Raw genomic sequence first — 21,117 nt, forward strand, 5'->3', positions numbered from 1 at the left:
ATTTTTATTTAAGCCATTAGACTGTTAAGGGATTTTTTTTTTTAAGTTCAACTAGCAAGCTCCAAGTGATGATCCGACGATCGGTATGTTGGACCAATACCTATCGATGAGTAGAAGAACATACATTAGATCCAAGTCAATCTACTTGTTAGTGTCAAAGATTAGAAAATAATGCTTTTTGGAAATTGATTCATAAATTCGTGATATTCAAAGTTATTTTATGAAAAAAAATGAATTGTAGAAGAGAAGGGGAATGAAAGCTTTCAATTGGTGTATGTAGTGCGATCAGAGAATGTCATATATCAATTACTTTAATAGCCTAACCTAGTGACATAAATGGAAACTTTCGAATAGTTTAGTGATCATTTTGTAACTTTTAGAAGTTGAGTGATTAAAATATATACTTATAAATAGTTTAGTGATTTTGAATGTAATTTACCCTAAAATCAAATAATTATTTTGCAATAAATATTTGAAATCTTTTGGATAGATTTCTTTTTGGTCATAATTCTTTTGATATATTACGAAATAGGAAAGAAAATGTATTCTTTGAACTTTGAAATCTTGAATAAAAAGAAAGTACTAAAATATTTTATTTGTATTTAATTGCAAAGGTTGAGTCAGAGAAAAGAAAGTTAGGGACTAAAATGAAAGATTAATTTAAGAGCGTGGGTCCCTCGAAATAGATTTTTTTTTTCGCAGCCGAAAGAGACATACTAATACGTGGCACCTAGAGGATCATATGTAGTGAAAAATTAAAGGTTAATATCGGTCATAACAAAATAAATAAATCACAAAAGCCAAATTATGAACTTTTGTTTTCTTCTCATTTATTCTCGCAATGAACATTGCCCCATGTATCATAAACTTAAAAGTGATGAGTTTTCGTTACTTTAGATTTCCAAATTTTGGTTCAATCTTTGAAGATATGTTAATCGTTTTTTTAATTTTACTCAATAATTTATTATAGTTATTAAATACATTTTAAAAATTAAACGTTAATTTTTAATAAATTAAATTTGATTAATATATCAAATACACCCTTAATTATAATTAAATTAGTTTTTTACTTATGCAATGCATGAATCAATTACGTCATTAAATAATAATAATTTTAATTTTTAAATAATATAATTGTGCAAGTTTGTATTTAACTTTTTAAATTTGTATTTAACTAAATAGGTTTTTTTAGCATAGTGGAAAAAAATTAATTTAGAATAGTTGAGGGGGTGGTCGGCTCTTTCGAAAGAAGCTTTCAAAAGTGTATTTGCAAGATAGCTAATTGAACTCTCAATAATCAAATATATTATATTAGGAAAAATTTTTACCATGATTTTTAAAAGACAGGTTTGTCGTGAGAAAAATAAAATTAATTTATTGACCAAATTAATATAATTTGTTATGAAATTAGAATGTTTATTGTTTAAAAATATATTAGGAATTTATTATTGCTTTTTTTAGAATATATTATGATTGAATTTTAATAATTGAAATAGATAAAAAAAGATTATATTTTCTATTCATTTCTTTTTATTTAATATTTCTTTTGCTGCATTAAGTAGAGAAGAATAAAATGTAGCATGTCTAGCTAAAAATGGAACCAGTCATAGATAGCCACATGAAATAAAATAAGGTGAAATTGAGGGTCCTCCACTTCCATAGAATAAAAAAAAAGAAAGAAATAGCACTCTCCTCCTGTTCAATTGAATCCCACCCTATTTCCTAGCCAAATTCCAAACTTGAAAACTCCAAAGAAACTTACCTCGGAAGCATCAACCGAACCAAAAGATTGGTCATCAACCGTAGGTCGGTTAAGATTAGTGCGAAGATAAAGGGAAACTTTAAAAATTCCATAGCAGTACCAGATCTTACTACTTGCTTGATATTTCCAGTGAAAAGGATAACAAAGACAGAGAGAAAAGAAACCACTGAAACACATATATATGTTATGATGTTTGGTGGAGGAGGTAAAGGCATGGGAGGTGGTGCAAGAGGAGCCAACATGTTGAGAGCAGTAGTTGGAAGAACAGCAGTTTCCGGGACTGGTAACCCTACTTCAAGTTTGCAAGAAACACTGCCTTCATCTACATCTTCTGCTTCTCGGAGGCATAGTAATAATAATAGTAATGGTTATCTTTCTGTTTCTGCGAGTTCTTCTTTGGGTTCTTATAGCAATAACAGTGGTGTGCCCATTAGTGCTAATTCTGGGTTGCCGAGTAACTGGTTTGTGTCGCCTGCTTCCTCTGCTACTCCTTGTTTTGATGACTTTGAATGGGTGTCTGTGGACGCCATTGAAGAGGATAATAAGCAGCAGCCGCATGATTTTGATTTTGTTTTAGGACCTGTTCCTTCTATTGCTGAAGTCCAAAATGCGATCTCTGCTCTTCAAAGGTCAGGTTTTTCTTTTTGTTTGTTTCTTTATTTATTAAGGGTTTAATTTGTGAATTTAAGTGAAAATTAATGTTTGCTTTACCCACTTCTCTGATGAAATTATTTATCTTCTCTTTTGCAACAGTGCAACTGCCATTTTTGTTTTGATTTGCAAATAGGGAAAAAAAACTTGTTCTCTTATCAGTGCATATTGCTTTTTTTTTCCTTGGTCTAAAATTTAGGAAAAAGTACCATTGACCGCATTGTACTGTGAATCAGATTTTCCCCTTCTTCCATGTACGGTTAATTTAAGTAGCAAATTAGTTCTTCAATTAAAAATATGATCTATTTTTACAGTTAAAGTTAAAAATTAGTCTTGTATATACACATCAATTCGTAACAGAAGTAACTAGTTTGCTTTATATCTAATGCAAAGGGAATAATTTGTTTATTTTTTAAGTAAAAAGGATAAAATACAATTTAATTATTAATACAGGGCCTCTATCATATTTTATCCCAAAATTTACTATTTCTACGGATGATTCAACTTTTCTTCTCTGTTTCTAATGTGAGGATTTTTGTGTTGGCGGTATTTGATAGTGATGGCGAGCCAATAGCATATAAAGTCAAATAAGATAATATGGTGCAAATTTGCAAGCATAAGAATGATTTGAAATCTACATGTTTTATTTACCAAAAAAAATTAAAAAATGATTGGAAAACGAAATAAACAAAATAGTTTAATTGCAGTAAGAAAGGAATGATTACTACTGTTTACTCAACTAAGTTGCTATTAACATTGTTTACTCAACTAAGAAAGGAATAATATATTTAGCAAAATAGTTGCTATTAACATTGTTTACTCAACTAAGTTGATGCGGGTTTTTTTTACCTTTTTTTATGTATTTACGTGTTAGCTATAGATTAGTGAAGCTAGTTGATGTTGACTATGGCTTCAGATGTAGTGGTTAATTTGTATTCATCTAAAAAAACTGATTTCTACAGTAATTTAGCTAAAATTTGAACAGGAATGTGTGTACTTTGTGCTTTCCCCTACAAGCACTTCACTTGAAAAAGAAAAAAAGACCTTAAAATACGAGAGGAAAAGCCAATAACAGGGTAAAATGAAGAAAGAAGTCTAGATCATGTGAAAGTCATACTGTTATCACTAGAATAATTGTAATTTACGACTAAAGTTTGATGACTAGACGGGGACAACAGCTTCAATGGGTTCTTCAACTTGTTTACATTGATGCTTTTATGGTGAAATTTAGGAACTTTGGCAGTCATTGGTGCTGAATGTCTTTGGTAATTATAGGGTTTCCGGAGTAAGCTCGTGTCCGCCGCTTACCAGGGATAGGTTCTTTCATAATGCTGGCAGGGAAATAGCTTATCCGAGCCCAAGTAGTGGCTCGATGCACAGGGTTCATTCTGTTGGGTCTGAGTTGGATTGGATGGAGCCTTCTATGCAACTTTATAACACACGAGCATTTCAACCTTATGTGTCAAACAGCGTTTACGATGCTTTCCATTTGTTGCAGACAGATCCAGCGATTCAGGTCTCTTTTTTTGCCACTCTTGGATATAAGAATTCTATGGATTTTCTTAGAGGATGGTGCAGTACTGTACATTATGCACGGTATTATATCAATTATGAATAGACTCAATCTAAACAGTCCGTATTTATGTTTTGGCAGAAAATGGTACTTTCATTATCTTCCGATGAAGCTGTTTGGAATGCTGTTTTGAACAATGAGGTGGTGAGGGAGCTGAGAGAGACATATTATGCAGGTTGGTCTGAATTCTATGAATGCTTTGGACGATGGCTAATATTATGTAGTGTTACTTAAGGGTACATGCTAATATTTTATTTACTTAAGGGACCATGGCATCTCTCAATTCCTCTTTCCCCCTGGCCCCTATGTCGATCAATTGGTTATATTATAATATTATAAGCTTCCAGAAGAACATGGAACAAACATTATCACCATATCATGAGAAATACATATTGACATTGATGATTATGCAGCTGAAGACAGTAGTCCAATGAGTTTTGATGAGAGTTCAGTTGAGGATTCCGATCAATCAGACAAGACAACGAATATAGTGGAGTGGATTTTTTACAACACTAAAGAAAAGGTCCTGGATTTATTCGAGAAACTAACAAAGCTCGTCAACGAGTTGTTTAAGCTGCCTGTGGATAACGATACGAGAACACCAGGAACTCCAGACCCATTTGATCAAAGGCTAAGAACCTCATTCTTGCTATCTGTTCTAGTCTTGTTGATTGTGGTTGCGAGTCGAGCTAAAATTACTTGAATTCGACGACATGACGGATTGTGTTTAGCTTAATATGTTTTAAGATAATATATATGGATATTAGGACATATTTAAGCATTATGTTATTGTTTCAAAGGCATTTTATTATAGTTCATGATTGTTAAGATGTTGATGTTCTAGAGGTGTCCATGGGCCGGGTTGGGCCCAGAAAATTTTTTGGCCTGCCTCTTAGGCTCAGGCCCGGCCCGAAATATGGGCCTGCGATTTTGTTTAGGCCCGGCCCAGAGAAAAGATATGGGGCCCGAGCTTGGCCCGGCCCATTTTTAATTAAAATTAAAATTATTTTTTTAATAAAATTAAAATTAATTGTTATTAAAATTATCAAATTATTAATTGTTAATTGTATTAATTGTTGTAACAAAATCTAACATTTGATTAGTAAAATTATCAAATTATTAATTGTATTAATTGTTAATTGAATTAATTGTATTAATTGTTGTAACAAAATCTAACATTTGATTAGTAAAATAAACTTGATGTTTTATTATTATTTTGTATTAATTGTTGTAACAAAATCTAACATTTGATTAGTAGAACAAACTTGATGTTTTATTATTATTATTTTATTATTATTATTATTTTGTAACAAACTTGATTGTATTAATTGTTAGTAAGTTGAGTGAGTCTCTTTCTTTTAACTGGAGTTATGTATTATTAAACTCATACAATACATGGATTTATTTATTCCATTTCTATTTCTATTTTGATATTTCCGGCCAATAAGTAAATCTGTTCTATTTCTTATTTATACATAAATTAGTTGGACAAATAAAAAAACTTAAAATAAAAACTATTATAATTTTAAAATAAGGAAATGAAAGTAAATGAAACTTAAAATAAAAAACTATTAGTTGGATAAATTAGTTGGCCAATAAGGAAATGAAAGTAAATGAAACTTAAATAAAAAATTATTATATTTAAAAAATATATATTTAATATATTTTCGAGCAGGGCCGGGCCTGGGCCAAAAAAATTTTGCCCAAGGCCCAGCCCGTTTTCTAAACGGGCCTCAATTTTTGCCCAATCCCATATTTCGGACCTATATTTTTACCCGAACCCTCCCATATTTCGGACGGATTGTTGGGCCGGGCCGGGCCGCTCGGCCATGGACAGATCTAATCTACACCGAGTTTAACATGCTACCCTGTCAGCATCACCGAGTGAGCTTTGTTAAAAATAGCTGATAGGAAAATCGAGGTGTAATTTGACCTCTGTGAGCTTTAAATTTTTAATAGCCCATAAGCTTGCACCATTTAGTTTAGCTGTCAACGTCTTGATCTCAATTATTTAGCAACAGTAGTTAATTGTCCTTGCAAAGATTGCATGTTCACAGAAATAATTGCTAATGGAAGTACCATAAACCTCACCTCAAAACTGTTTGCATTCAGAATGGGATTGTACCTTATCTCTTTTTTTATTTAAAAGATAGGTTAATAAGTTGTTACACGTTAAATCAAAAAATAAATTATCTATTTTTATTGTTAAAAATTAATTTTTTTTATGTTAACATAAAGTATACATAGCATGTTATATGTCACTATTTGATTATTTTATTAGTGATGAACTGTAAAATAATATTGTTCTCAATATTGCTTTCAGTTTCTTTTGGTAGTTGACTGTACTAATATTTTTTTACTTTTCATGCTCATATTATTATTTATTTTTGGGGTTCGTGATTGATTCTCCTAATAATGTCCTTTTTAAAGTTCAAATTCTGTTTTCTCTTTAAAAATATAACGTGTCATACCACTGCATCCGACATTTATTAGTATTAAGTGTATGATATATAAGAAATAACAACTTGATGATTGACAACTTGGAAGGAAGCTTAGCCATTGAGTCTGCATTATGGATTTGCATTATTAAGAAAGGAAATTGTTTTTTTTATTAATTGCTTGTGGAGAGAATTGGAAGAACTCAAAAAAAGAAAAGAAAAAACCAATGTGATACATTTTTTGTTGATTTTCAATAATGTGGGTAATTTTTACAAAGTGTCACAGTTTCCTGCAAAGTCTTTGACAGTAAATCCAACCTTCTCAAACTTGCCCTTTTCACTGATTAACCTAAATTTCAAATAATCTGCACAAACAAATGGCTTATAGATCCTTGAATGATCTCCAACGACTTCATTAGGGGCAAATATTACCTTTTCATTTTCAAAGCACCAAAAGAAAGCCAAAGAGAACCGATCAACATTTCTTTTCAAAACAACTCTATGTTCTGAGGACCTTAACTTGCCATTGCTCCATGCATGCATTAGGTCCCCAACGTTGACGACAAGTGTGTCCTCAGAAGGGCTTATGTCCATCCATTTCCCTTCCTTTGATCTCACTTGAAGTCCCCCAATTTCATGTTGATAAACGATTGTGAAGCAGCTCATGTCTGTGTGCATGCCTAGCCCTTCAATTTCATCTTCTTGTTGATCTTCTTCTTCTTCTTCTTTCATGATATTGAGAGGACTGTAATTGCCTATTCTCAAATAACCATGACAATTTCTGAATTCAGACTCTTCAAATCTCTTCCCCAAATCTTCTCTCACCAAGCTTTTCAGTACAGCTTTTACTATCTCCTTTGATAGCTTAGTCATCATGTTCCCATATTCATCCAATACCTCACTAGCAAAAACAAGCAAAAAAACACATACATGAACCCTTGCCATGCATTTTGATAAAACGAGAAGCACATATAGATATGGTGACTATAAATACTACCTGAAGTCGGACTTTGGGTGGTCGAAAAGAACATCCACTGAACTTTGTGCAGAAGAAAAGAAGTCGGGTCCGGACACAAGAAGACTCTCGTAGAAAGGTGAAGCGATGAAAGGAGGGGTGTAGGTTTTTAAGGAGGAAGCTGGACCGACCTTGAGTTTGGAGCCAATGGGGAGACTGAAGATATGATTTGAGAGGGAATAGAGATTGGTGAAAAGATGTTTGGGGACTCCATGATTGGTTATGCGGAAGAATCCCCATTGAGTACAGGCTAGATAGAGGGAGGAAAGGGAGGATGGACTCAAGGGCTGGGAGACGTCAAATACAGGAAGCTCTACGCAAGCCTTGGGTTCAGGCATTATTTTATCTCTACATATGAAAATGGGTTACTTTGTTAAGTAGGGTTGAGGTCTTATATATATATATATATATAATTACCTGGAGAGAAAGAAATGTATATATAGACATTCAAATTCACATGGCAGATGTATTTAATATATGGATGCATATTTGAAACATACATTAATCGTAAATCACACGCTGTACTTTGTACCTAAAACCTGTATTATTATGCACATAACAAAACTACCCTTGATGAAATCTTTGTAGTCCTTGGCAATATATATGTATATATATGATGATCCAAATATCTAATCCCTCCATATGATCTGAAGAGATCCCATCATATAAAGACATTTCTGAAAGAAAGAAAGCTGCAGGGAAGTCAAAAGAAGAACAGGAAGAATTGATTCTAATTTACAGGAAGGAAAACTGGAAGTCTTGAAACAGCCTGCCGAAGAAAAAGGCAAGCAAAGCATTTATAATTATTCAAATCAACAGAAATTCATGGTCTGAAATCTAGACACAAATGGTTAATAAAATACTTGGGTGTTAATAATATAAAAGGGCCTCGTATGTAGTAGTTTTGTTTGTATGTTAAGGTCAACCAGGAGTAGGACAAACTCACAGTTGTCAAGAAGAATCCCGTAGGCCAAATGCGACCAAATGAAGGGTTGACTGAAGTTAATGTGGAGAGTCCACAAAACAGCTTGGCTATTTCTTTAAACAAGAACAATTTGGGATGTTATTAAATGGGCATAAGTTCATTAAAAACAACACAAAAAGATGGCTGCTTTGTTTACATAAGCAAGCATGTTATATAGGGGGCATCAGGCAGGAATGATGGCAGTGTGCTGCTCTGCTGTACCTTTGATATTTTATGTCAATGCACAAGGTTTGTTTTTTGAGCTTGGATTCTTGTGAAGCAAGTATGACTACCTAATATTCTAACCCACATCAGGCTAAATAATCCCACATAAAGGTTCCAATCTTAAGAGTCTTTTATATATGTGTTATGCTGCAAAATGCCTTAAAACTCTTAAAATTTCTTTGATTCTCTCAGGTTTTTATACTGCCAGGAGCAAATAAGTTCTGAAGTCAAATCGGCAGATTCCTAAATGTAGAGAAAAATATTGGATGTGCATAAAATAATTCGATTAAATTGATTGAGTCTTAACTCGATTGGTATAAATATTATGTCAAAAAGAGTAATGCTGAAGCATATTATCTCTCCTATTTATAGGTTAAGTTAAGGAGGGGTCTATAATATAACTAGACCATACCCAAATAGTACACTCAAACCTAATTATTTTATGATTTTTAAATAAATTGTTCATATGATAACAATCTTTTAATTTTAAAAGTTATTTTTGCAAAATAATGACAAAATTTTAATTTTAGGACATATTTTATTTTTAAATATAATTATATGATATTTTATCAATCTCATTTAAATAATCTAAAAATTTGTTGATGAAAGATTATATATTATTATATATTATAGATTATTTATATGGTTTGATAACCCAATAAAACTAATGGATATGATTTTTCTACAAAAAAAATGTGGAAAATGATAAGATATATTACCTACTTATTACTTAATAGAGAATAAATTCAGTTGTTCTTTTTATTTATTCTATTTCATTTAAGATTATATTATCATTTATTAAATAATCTAATTATACTCATTATTTAATTTTAAATAATACACCAAACGAGTTTTATAACTTAATTTCAGCACTTAATTATTTTAACAACTAAATTATATAGTATTTATTATTCCTTATTCAGGCGTGTTTGAATTTGATAAACTGAAAAAAGTTAAGTGCTAAATAAATAAGTATTGAATTTTAAATTTTAAATTTTATAAGTACCAAATATAATTATTTTGTGTGATAAAAATAAATCTTGATTTTGAAAATTTATTATTTCATAATTTTAATCTGATTGATATTGTATTACTTATTTTATTTTGAATAGTTTAGGATAAAAGTTAAATATAATATTTTAATAAAATGAAGAAACAATTTATTTTAAAATTTCCTATATTAAGTGATAAGTAGTTATTTAATTACTTATCATATTCAACATTTTTGGTTGAAAACTTTATATTAAGTAAAAAGTTAATATGATTATAAATAAAATTTAATAATGGTTTATCAAACACACGCTTAATCAATGAGCGATGATAAAGATAAAGTTTAAAAGAAAATACTCTAACAAATATAAATTTTAGGTTTTGTTATGGGAATTTTTTCAATTATTGTAAATAATATTTTATAATAATTACAAGTTATATTAAACATAACATATAAAAATTTCCAGAAATTCAATTTTTGTTTGGAGTTGAAATAAAATTTTAGAAATAAAAAAGTATTTAATTAAATTTAGATGAATTTTGGGTTTCAAATTTAGTTAAATTCAAGCCTACTACAATTAAATCAAATTGTGGGCTATTTCAGAAATAAAACATAAGACCCATTAAATCTAATAGGTGGGTTAGCCCACGCAGTATGAATGAGGAAAACCCAAACCCAAACCCAAACCAATTTTCTATTTTCCAAAGCAGGACTTTGTTAATGGTCTGTAAATCACTGTACTGAGAACTGAGAAGTGAAATTCATTTAAAAATTTTAAACGACTCTCCTTCTCCGTCTCTCAACTGTTTTTTCAGTAGTGGTGCTCCTTGTTGAGCTGCACTTGGTTGTTTTCCTAGCAATTTTCTTACATGGTTTCACATAGTGTTTTGTTCTGCTGCACGCAGTGAAGTTACCAGTACCTGAGATGATGATGTTTCGGCAAATAATTTCATATATATATGGTAATCAGTGTGAACTTATACTCAATATTGCTCTTTGCATCTTCCCCACATTGTTTCAGCTATTTCCCAAAATAGTTTTAGCTTGTATTACATTTCTACCCGGAATTGACTGATCTGTTCAAGAGCTAAAAACTGTCCTTCCTTCGCAGTATTTGGATAGCAAGAAACGCTATCGTCTTTAATAAGCCGTATGATGAAGACTCCGTTATTCTTAAGGTTCTCTCTCTCGCGGGCGAGTTCTCGGCTTTTCCGTTGCACCTTAAAGCCAAAGGACCTCCTAGAATTATTCATGTCAAGTGGTTTTGTCTTCCATTGGAATGATTCAAGCTTTATTGTCATAGATCTTCCCTTGGAAATCCTGGCATTGCTTTGAGACTAGAATGGGCATTGGCCTGCTGGTTCTCATAGGTCTGTGGGTACTATGTTTTGGTTACTCATTTTTAAAAAATTACAAAATAGTTATTAAATATTCAAAATTTTTTATTTAAATTATTAGACTGTTAAAAATTTTTCATTTAAGTTACTGAGCTATTAAAATCACATCTTTTCTACTCGCAACATCTGCACCAATTGAAAGTTTCCCCTTTTTTTTATGAAATAACTTTAAACGTCATGAATTTGCTAACCAAAATCCAAACAACTTTCTTCTTCGATTTCAGACACTGAACATCTAATAGGCTTAGATCCAAGGTATGTTATTCTACTCATTGATGGGTACTAATCTAGTATACTGATTGTTGCTTGGAGCTTGTTAGTCAATTTAAAAAAAAAAAACTTAACAACTCAATACTTTAAATAAAAACTTTCAAATAGTTCAATGATTTAAATAAAAAGTTTAGAATAATTCAATAATCATTTAGTGAATTTACACTGAATTTGTTGATATCTCTACGACTGCTGAACTATGCGATGTTAGGGATGGGCTTCAACTTGCTAAAATTCAACATATTTCTCGTATCATTGTTGAGCTTGATGTATTTATTGGGACTATCATTAAAAATTCAAGAAAATGATTTATTTTATCCTCTTATTACCGATTGAAGGACTTTATTAAGAAGCTTTCAATATATTATTTGTTTCATATCTATTGAGAAGATAATTAATAGACAGGACATTCTTATTAGCGTTATTTTAAATAAATAATTTATATGAAATTAAGAATTTATTTGACCGAGTTGACTTTCTTATTTAGGGATCTATAATTAATGGATGTTAGGTTTTTGGTAGAATATAAATTTAGAATATATTTAAGCCAACTTTAATGTTAGTGTAATCCATCAAGTGATTATCGAATATTATCTTGAATCAATTTTCTATATAGTGTGGTGGATCATTCGAATAACGGGTTGATCAATTTCACCTTCATTTAACTTAGTTATGGAATCAACAATTTTATTATGTTTGTATAATTAATGAATGTTAGTTTTATTGAAAAAAAAGTTACTTCAAATACTAGTATACTATTGCAAGTGTATATGTTTTCTAGGATCTTAGATATCATAGTAAACTCCATTAACGCTCAAGTAAAAGGATGTGTAGTTGTGTACAATGCTTGGTTGATTTCTTGACTATAAAGAAGGCTCCGCTCTCCAAATCCCTTCTGTAGCTCTCACAATCTTGTCTGAGATTAGTGATATCAAATCATGTATAGTACAAAAAGCTTATTACTGATCGTTTACCAAACCTGAACGAGTGAAGAATCCATTGTAATGCTGGACTAGTGATTCACAAATTTGTTAAAGATTTCTATTGCTCACATTCCAAAGTGTAAAAAAGGAATGTTCAACATTTGCTGAATCTGAGTATTAAAATTTCAACATCTACCAAATGGTAACTCGAAACTTCAAAGCAACTTTTTAACCTCATTAAGCTTGATTAGTCCCTATAAAAAACCTATCATTTTTTTCTTAAGAAATGCATATTCAATCTTTAACACTAGATTAGTGTGAACAAATCCCAAAAAACGAGTATTAAAATGGAGAATCGAGGAAGCAGTAGAATCAAAACCACCATTGCTTTCTTTCATTGACCGTCAATGAGAAAAAGTAGTGACAGAGCCGCAACAAGTGAGTTTTTTTTTCTTGTCTTTAACTGGTGTTTTTACATTTTAAACGCCAAAGGGTAATGACTAATGACCCTATATATATGTATGTATAACATATATTGAGCTCCTCCTCAGTTTCACAGAATTTTCCTTTTCACCAATTTCTGCTATCTCAAAGGTATATTCATTGATTCTTTATGCTAAACTTTGAATTTTTCTTTCTTTCTCTTTTCTGCGCTGGGGTTGAGTTTTTGGAGAATCGACTTTCCGGGTCTGTGGGAATTGACGGAATGATGCTTGTTTTACTAAATGTTGATTAAATTTGAGGACTTCTTTTTAATGGGGTTCTGTAGTTTTGAGGTGGGAAAAATGAAGCTTGTTTGATCAGATATTTTATCTGTTTACTGAAATTCAAGATTGATCGTCATGTTTCAGTGTTTATTTTATAGTTCCTGGGAAAATGAGTACTTGAAATTTGAGGTTTTCCTTTGCTGGGTCTGTAATATTTGGGAAAAGAATGAAGCCTGTTTATTGAAATTCTTTCATTGTTTTTTCAATTGAAAGATTACTTGTGTTCAAGCTTATGAATTTTTTTCCCTTAAGAATTTGGAGTTCTTATTGAGTGAACCTGTGATTTTGTCATATTATTTCTTTGCTTGCAGTGGTCCAAAACTTGTAGGATATGAGTGAAAGAGTGAGGCAAAAATGTTCACATAGTGAGGAAAAATATCAGACAAACATTAGTTTGGAGACACTCGATAGTGGATGTTTGAATTCAGCTACAGTTTGTGGAGTTGATTGGACAACCTTGCCTGATGATACAGTTATTCAACTCTTCTCTTATTTGAATTATCGAGATCGAGCTAGTTTGGCATCAACTTGTCGAACATTTAGGCTCTTAGGTTCTTTGCCCTGTTTATGGGGGTCACTGGACCTCCGGTCTTACAAATTTGATACTGCAGCTGCAGTCTCACTCTCCTTGCGATGCAAGAATCTCCAGAGACTTAAATTTCCTGGAGCAGGCTCAGCAGATGCAATAGTTAGTCTTCAAGCAAGGGAACTTCGAGAAATAAGTGGTGATTTTTGTCGTGACATTACCGATGCTGCACTTTCTGTGATAGCAGCAAGACATGAGATGCTTGAGAGCATTCATCTTGGCCCAGATCCTTGTGAGCGGATCAGCAGTGATGCAATCAAAGCACTTGCATATTGCTGCCCAAGATTGAGGAGGCTTTGGATGTCAGGTGTTAAGGAAGCTAATGGAGATGCCATAAATGCTTTGGCTAAGCATTGTAGGCAGTTAATGGAACTTGGGTTTGTGGAATCTGACAACATTGATGAAGTAGCTCTTGGAAACTTGAGTTCCCTAAAATTTTTATCTGTTGCTGGGACGAGAAACCTAAAATGGGGATCTGTAGCACAAGTTTGGAGTAGATTACCTCAATTGGTGGGTTTAGATGTCTCAAGAACTGATGTAAATCTTAGTTCTATTACAAGATTTCTGTCATTGTCCCGAAATTTGAAAGTATTGATTGCCTTGAATTGTCCAGTTTTTGAAGGCGAAGTTGACAGAAACACAATGCATAATAACAAAGGCAGAATTTTGCTTACTCTTTTCAGTGACATTGTCAAGGGAGTAGCATCATTATTCGCTGACAATTTAGAAAGTGTTACTGATGTGTTTCAGCATTGGAAGGAAATAAGGAATGGAGATAAAAACTTGGATGAGGTTGTTGTTTGGATTGAATGGGCCATTTCACATTCACTTCTGCGTATTGCTGAAAACAACCTGAAGGAGTTTGATGATTTTTGGCTCACACAAGGGGCAGCAGTATTGCTCAGTTTATTGCAGAGTTCACAGGAGGAAGTTCAAGAAAGAGCAGCTACTGCTGTTGCAACCTTTGTAGTCATTGATGATGAAGATGCCACTGTTCATTGCCAGAGAGCTGAGGCAATTTTATGTGGAGATGGAATAAGGATGCTTTTGAACCTTGCAAGATCTTGTCAGGAGGTCCTTCAGTCTGAAGCAGCTAAAGTATGCATTGCCTCCATTATGAGAATATATTACATACCAGAAGAACAAAAAACCCTTCTTTATAATTCACAGAATATAAGGAAGTTTAGAAGTTACCAGGATTGAAGTTAGATGATAAACCTCAAAATATTGTTTAGAAATTATTCTCTTATAAAATGCTCCACTTCATTTAATGAGTTGCTTGTAAACTGCACATTATGGATGCAGGCTATAGCAAACTTGTCCATTGATTCTAAAGTTGCAAAAGCTGTTGCTGAAAGTGGAGGAATCGATATCCTTGCTAATTTAGCAAAATCAACGAATAGATTAGTGGCAGAAGAGGCTGCTGGAGGGCTGTGGAATCTTTCTGTAGGGGATGAGCATAAGGTTGTGAAAACTGAAGAACTTGATTGAGTTATCTTCCAAATAGCTATCTTTACTCAACACAGTTCCTTTTCAGGGTGCTATTGCAGAGGCAGGTGGTGTAAAGGCTTTAGTTGACCTTATATTCAAATGGCCACCTTCCAGCACTGATGTACTTCTTGTATGTATCTTTTAACTGTTCCTTCCAACACATATTTGTCAACTTGCTTGAGATAAATTGTGAGCCCTTTCTAAATGATAGGAACGTGCAACTGGAGCACTGGCAAATTTGGGAGCTGATGAAAAATGCAGCATGGAGGTGGCTTTGGCTGGTGGTATCCATGCTTTGGTAATGCTTGCTCGGACTTGCAAATTTGAAGGAGTGCAAGAGCAGGTGTTTTGGGTTTCCTTTCTATTTACATTGAGAAGCATCAATGATCATTTTTGTGATGAGGATGGTTTTTGTTTTTGTTAGTTTGTTATTGATCAATATACTTTAGGATAATAAATAGATATTTTAGAAGCCCTTTTGAAAGATTATGGATCTGCATTAATGAGAACTACGAGATGATTAAAGCATTGACCAAGACTATTTATGTCATGCATACTAAGGTGATATAGTTATTAGTAACTTAGAACTGAGGCCCTGAAGTCCAGATTATCTTTGCATTTACAATTGAATGTGTATCTAATATTCACTTAGAATGTATAAAGGTTATAGCTCCTTCCACTCTATGTTTATCCAACATGGTATTGAAGAATGTAATAAGGATATTCTTTTATCAAGATTTTTAGTTCCAAGACAAGGAAAATTGTCATATTTGGTTTTTAAATTATCCTGTGGATTGATAAATGATATAGCAGATGATCTTCAACTTTTCTGGTCAAATAAGATTTTCTCCTCCTCTTGTCTAGGCTGCTCGTGCGCTGGCTAATTTGGCTGCTCATGGGGATAGCAACAGCATTAATGCTGCTATTGGGCAAGAAGCAGGTGCATTGGAAGCATTGGTGCAACTTACTTATTCCCAAAATGAAGGCGTAAGGTAATCTATTTTACTTTTATATTTCCGGGTTTAATAATAGCCACTTCTAGAATGTACTTAAGGAGATGGCAATTTATCGTGTATTCATTATCACTTACCTAGGCTCTTGGGATTTACCCAAAATGTTACAGAGACTGTAATTGGATGTATTAAGCTATGTCCTGACTCATAACTCCATCCTTGGAAATGCTATTTTATCTTTTCATATCTAATAAAGCAGGCAGGAAGCGGCTGGTGCTTTATGGAATTTGTCATTTGATGACAAAAATCGAGAAGCAATTTCAGCAGTTGGTGGTGTTGAGGCACTGGTATGGTTAAGTGCATGATAAATCTTATTATTTCATCTTTCAAGTAATTATTATGCTGTTTTATTTTACATCTGATGGATCAAAAAAGCAATTATCTCAAGTTTTGCATATTTGTTGATCATATCCCTGGTTAGAGCACGCCCTTGGTAATTCCTATGCAGCTTGCAGTTATAATTACTGTAATACCAACAATGTGATCCAATATTGTTGACAACACATAGTTCTTTCAGGTAGCAACACATAGTTCTTTTGAATATTGACCAGATTTTTCTCATTGTTCTTACCGTTCATAAACCATTTTGATTCTGCTTTTCACTCATGAATGGATATCTTGGTGTGAATTGAGGGGTTGTTGAAGGTTTCTTCAAAGAATTCCCAAGGATGATATTGTTTGATATTGTGAGAGCAATTTATGTTGATGAATCTCTTTGCCTTAATGAATCTATTAGCATTAGCAACTGCCCCCTAAACAAACTATGAACAAGAAAGTTTATAATTCTATGGGCTTTAACTGATAACCCTCACCTCAGTTGTAGCTTTGGCAAAGATATATTATTTATCTATCAGCTTCCTTGCAGGTTTTGAAATTTTACTCTGATTTTGCATGATTAGGTTGCCCTGGCTCAATCTAGCTTAGATGCTTCCCAAGGTCTTCAAGAAAGAGCTGCAGGTGCTCTTTGGGGATTGTCAGTATCTGAAACTAACAGGTGTACTAGGAAACTGAAACTTCTTTGCTTTAATTGTTCAATGTTTAAATTATGAAATAATATTTGTATAAATGGTTCTTAGGTGAAATATGTTCCTCTTTTCTTTGGTACTATATAACATCATATCAAGATATTTCGGCGTAACCAAATTGAAGTGATGATGGCCTTGTTCATGCTGTTTACTTTATAATTTGAAGCATTTAGTACATGTATAAACCTTAAGCTCTGCTTTTAATTCATCTCATGTGTTCCATGTCTCAACAGAATGTTTTGGTCTACAATTATTTAGGCTTCAGTAGTTTAACATTATGTCAAACTGAAAAAGTCAATCTCTTTATTCTTTTTGTTATAAATGGTCTTTTTGATATATTAGTGTCAGATTTCTTAAAGAATGGCATCTCCTTGCAATTTATGATACATATTGATGTATTTTATATTCGTGCAGCACTGCTATTGGACGACAAGGTGGTATAGCTCCACTTATTGCATTAGCCAGCTCAGATGTTGAAGTAAGTTTTTCACTCTCGACTCTCTCAAATGAGCCGTTTTTCTCAAAATTAGTTCAAGATGATGTTCCTTACATATTGTAATTCTTTTGTGAATACTCACTATCTGTCAGCTCTAGTGCATTTGCCTTAATTCCTTTCATTGTTGATATGTTACTAATGCATCTTTTGTAACAAAGTGCAATATGCATTCCTCTGGACTGACCATTCATAAGTTGTTGAACTTAACAGCATGGTAAGGCCTTGGTATTTGTTTGATTTTCAGGATGTCCATGAGACCGCTGCCGGAGCTCTCTGGAATTTGGCTTTTTATCGTGATAATGCTCTTCGTATAATACAAGATGACGGAGTTCAACCCCTTGTTCATCTATGCTCTTCATCGAACTCAAAAATGGCACGTTTTATGGCTGCATTGGCCTTGGTTTACATGTTTGATGGGAGGTATGTCAAACCATTTTCTGAAAGTTATCATGAATAGGCAAAGGCTAATATGAAGGCACATTTTTCATGGGAAAAATGTTATGAGACTGCTTTGAAGAGAACTAAATATGAAGATAAAAGAATCTTAATTAATATTTGGTAAATAAATGGCATTGATTTTAAATTTTACTTTTGAGGTGTAAATTTTGGCTTATCAATTTACAGAATAGACTTAGCGGTGCCAGTGGGGCCTTCGCCTTCATCACAGGGCAGTTCAAAGAGTCTGAACATAGATGGGGTTGGAAGGATGGCCCTGAAACATGTCGAAGAGTTTGTGAGCTCATTTTATGAACCACAAACCTTTAATGCTGCTGCTGCAACATTAGTCCCCACAGCTTTGGCACAGATAGCAGAAGAAATAAGAATACCTGAAGCAGGGCATCTAAGATGCAGGTTTGGTTTTTCGACATTAGTATTTTATACTCTAAAGATGAAACTGATGATTTCGTATCTATTTTTGGTAGTAAGATTTAAGAAGTAACAGCTAGTGTTTGTACTAATTGCATATACTATTAATCTATTTAATATTTTAATCAAGTCTCTAACACTATCCAAAATCCGCATTGCTTGTAGAACATATGATATTTGCATGCACTTGCCACTTCTCATGGTTCTTACCTTTTCTATTTCATAGTTATTACCTTCAGAATCATCTATGTGTTCTAATATGTTATCTATCACTTTCCTTTACGTGCCTCTTCAGCGGAGCTGAGATTGACAGATATGTGAGAATGTTAAGAGACCCTTCTTCCATACTAAAGTCATGTTCTGCATTTGCTCTTTTACAGGCAAGCACCTATTCTCCCTCTCCTTTTTACTAAAAATGATTATATTTTGAATTCAATTAATAAAATGCTACAACAACTTAAGAATGCTTTTTCCCTGCAGTTTACGATGCCCGGGGGACGGCATGCAATGCACCATTCATGCCTCCTTCAGAAAGCAGGAGCAGCTAGGGTCTTACGTGCTACTGCTGCTGCATCAACAGCCCCTATTCAAGCCAAAATTTTCACTAAAATTGTACTTCGGAACCTTGAGAACCACCATGAAGTCTCAAGTTAGTTGTGAGGAATGGATACATTATACAAATACTATAGTTCTTTCTGAATGCTACAATCTTGTTCAGAGCTGAACCAGGTGGCTGGAGCAGGCTACAGGCCACCTCATCCCCCTCGGCTTTCCCCAAGGATAACCGATCATTGGCGTTTGTAATTGTATCACCCTCCATTACTTTGTGTAAGAAAACAAAAAGGAGGCCTGCGTGTTCATGTAGATCATTATACAGATGTTAATGAGGTCTAGCACTACAGGAGAGGGAGGATTCTTTCTCCCTTTAATAACCTGAAAAAACCAAATGCAAAAAGGAGGGAGAAATGAACAATAATACTATCACAATAGAAGAGTTCCATCCTTTTTAAAATATACATATAGTTTGCAGTCTTTTCGCAATCATTGGACTAAGATATGTATGTATGTATGTATGGATTGGGGGAGGCTGATATTTTAAGAACTTTTCTTCTCCCAAGTAGAAGAAAATCGTAGTATTTGCAGAGGTAATAAATGTGCATATTATTATAGTAAAAAACCGTCTTACCTTGCACTATTATAGTAAAAAGTGTTTATATTGGGGTGAAGTTATATATTTTGGTATTTAAAGATAGATGTTAGATTTTTTTATGTTTAATTATATGTTTTAGGGTTGATTTGATGAAAATTCATAATTAATTAATAATACTAACTGTTGACACTATTTTTTTGAAAACGGGGTCGACTTGGTTTTTGAAAAAGAAAACGAAAATAGGAGTTGCCACAAATCTTTTTTTTTATGAGATGTGATCGGGTCACATTGTAAAATGATTATTTTTAATAAACGGTTTAGATTTATTAAAACAATGCTTTTGGTCTGCGAAATTCAAAAAAATAGATTCGGGAGTCGGCTACGTACGAGGAAGGATTAGTACCCTTGTAACGCCCAAAAATTGGTACCTAATTGATTAGTTAATGTCTTAATGTCAAAATTAGAAACTTTAAAGAGATTTAAAATACGATCCTTTGTAAAAAAAACTTATATAAAACAAGTTACCCGTTAAGAACCTCATATTTCGGAGAGAGAAAATGTCACACCCAATGAGTTAGGCCATGATATTTTACCTCCTCAAAAATGTTTAAGTCAGATGAAGAAATCGCAGCCTAATACATTAGGGCACAACCTCTCAAAATTCTAAACATTGAATATTTCCTTTATTATTATTTTTTTAAAAAAATCTTCATCTCGAGAAAACGTGTCATATCCAATGCGTTAGGACACAACGTACTGAATTCCCAACAATGAGCTTTTTGTGTTTTTTTTATTAAAGAGCATTCGCGATTATTAGATTCAACGAAGAAAATTAGAACCCAATACGTTAGGACTCAATTCTCTCGAATCTAAACACGAAATTTTACTTATTTGAAAGTCGAAACTTATGCATCGAGATAAATTAATCTAACTTTAGATATAATGTTTCATCATAAAATAAAGTCACCATCCAGAACAACTTGGAAAAGAGGAAGCTATCAGATCAAAGCATCTCAAGAAAAGCAACTTTATAACCCTCCTCTCGACTCAGAGGAGAGAGAATATTGTTATACCCCATTCGCGTCGAGACATATGGCAAGCCAAGAAGGCACCTGAACGATAAGCCTACCACCAACAGATCGAAAGGTCACCTATGAGCTTTTCGAGATGCCTACCCGGGTAATGGATGACCTAATCTTCATTGGAAACACGAAGTTGTTGGTCACCAAACACCACGTGAGCTCAACTACTTGTCATAAATATCCTTATCTTATTGAAAATATCTCTTCCATGTGCTTCGTAATGATGACTAGATGGCAAGTCCAACACGTTAACATCATCTTACACGGAACTCCTGCCTATAAATACTTCCGGGAACGATGAAAAAAAGATCAACCCTTCAAGAATACTAAGCCTACAAGTACTTTGTCAACACTTCTTCAGCCCTCAACCTTTACATTATCTTCATCACCACTCTTCATAACCTCCAGCTTTCTACCTCGACTGCATAAAT

The 21,117-nt window shown here is 33.1% G+C and overlaps 3 protein-coding genes across 5 annotated transcripts; 2 read left to right on the top strand and 1 right to left on the bottom strand.

Annotated features, from left to right (window-relative positions):
* The first annotated feature begins 1,628 nt into the window (after positions 1-1,628).
* LOC105802147 (uncharacterized) lies at positions 1,629-4,814 on the top strand. The gene is made up of 4 exons (XM_012633616.2): positions 1,629-2,391; positions 3,689-3,929; positions 4,068-4,161; positions 4,400-4,814. The coding sequence occupies exons 1-4, from the start codon at positions 1,949-1,951 to the stop codon at positions 4,687-4,689; spliced, it is 1,068 nt and encodes a 355-aa protein (XP_012489070.1). The 5' UTR covers positions 1,629-1,948; the 3' UTR covers positions 4,690-4,814.
* A 1,755-nt stretch (positions 4,815-6,569) lies between these two features.
* On the bottom strand, positions 6,570-8,204 carry LOC105801427 (gibberellin 20-oxidase-like protein). Its single transcript, XM_012632727.2, has 2 exons — positions 7,422-8,204; positions 6,570-7,325 (listed from the first exon to the last, which is right to left on the bottom strand). Exons 1-2 carry the CDS (start codon positions 7,775-7,777, stop codon positions 6,695-6,697), a joined length of 987 nt encoding a protein of 328 aa, XP_012488181.1. The 5' UTR covers positions 7,778-8,204; the 3' UTR covers positions 6,570-6,694.
* Positions 8,205-12,535: 4,331 nt separating this feature from the next.
* LOC105802145 (protein ARABIDILLO 1) lies at positions 12,536-19,472 on the top strand. Of its 3 annotated transcripts, XM_052624175.1 has the most exons (14): positions 12,536-12,647; positions 12,761-12,803; positions 13,288-14,660; positions 14,868-15,026; positions 15,100-15,183; positions 15,265-15,396; positions 15,918-16,045; positions 16,263-16,353; positions 16,966-17,060; positions 17,506-17,569; positions 17,832-18,007; positions 18,212-18,439; positions 18,750-18,834; positions 18,935-19,472. In XM_052624175.1, exons 3-14 carry the CDS (start codon positions 13,308-13,310, stop codon positions 19,106-19,108), a joined length of 2,769 nt encoding a protein of 922 aa, XP_052480135.1. In that variant the 5' UTR covers positions 12,536-12,647; positions 12,761-12,803; positions 13,288-13,307; the 3' UTR covers positions 19,109-19,472. The 3 variants fall into 3 exon arrangements, with proteins under 3 accessions (XP_052480135.1, XP_012489067.1, XP_012489069.1); XM_012633613.2 differs by lacking the exon at positions 12,536-12,647 and having other exon boundaries at positions 12,668-12,803; XM_012633615.2 differs by lacking the exon at positions 12,536-12,647 and having other exon boundaries at positions 12,669-14,660; positions 16,266-16,353.
* The last annotated feature ends 1,645 nt before the right edge of the window (positions 19,473-21,117 follow it).

This window comes from Gossypium raimondii, chromosome 11 (assembly GCF_025698545.1).
Source record: "Gossypium raimondii isolate GPD5lz chromosome 11, ASM2569854v1, whole genome shotgun sequence".
NCBI classification, from domain to species: domain Eukaryota; kingdom Viridiplantae; phylum Streptophyta; class Magnoliopsida; order Malvales; family Malvaceae; genus Gossypium; species Gossypium raimondii.

What these genes read in the sequence shown, in the direction of transcription:
- LOC105802147 (XM_012633616.2), top strand. Translation starts at nt 1,949, where the DNA reads ATGATGTTTGGTGGAGGAGGTAAAGGCATGGGAGGTGGTGCAAGAGGA. An exon ending in AGACAGATCCAGCGATTCAG is followed by an intron (nt 3,930 to 4,067) that starts GTCTCTTTTTTT and finishes ATGTTTTGGCAG; the next exon opens with AAAATGGTACTTTCATTATC. An exon ending in GAGAGAGACATATTATGCAG is followed by an intron (nt 4,162 to 4,399) that starts GTTGGTCTGAAT and finishes ATGATTATGCAG; the next exon opens with CTGAAGACAGTAGTCCAATG.
- LOC105801427 (XM_012632727.2), bottom strand. Translation starts at nt 7,777, where the DNA reads ATGCCTGAACCCAAGGCTTGCGTAGAGCTTCCTGTATTTGACGTCTCC. An exon ending in CACCCAAAGTCCGACTTCAG is followed by an intron (nt 7,326 to 7,421) that starts GTAGTATTTATA and finishes TGTTTTTGCTAG; the next exon opens with TGAGGTATTGGATGAATATG.
- LOC105802145 (XM_052624175.1), top strand. Translation starts at nt 13,308, where the DNA reads ATGAGTGAAAGAGTGAGGCAAAAATGTTCACATAGTGAGGAAAAATAT. An exon ending in TTCAGTCTGAAGCAGCTAAA is followed by an intron (nt 14,661 to 14,867) that starts GTATGCATTGCC and finishes TTATGGATGCAG; the next exon opens with GCTATAGCAAACTTGTCCAT. An exon ending in CCAGCACTGATGTACTTCTT is followed by an intron (nt 15,184 to 15,264) that starts GTATGTATCTTT and finishes TCTAAATGATAG; the next exon opens with GAACGTGCAACTGGAGCACT.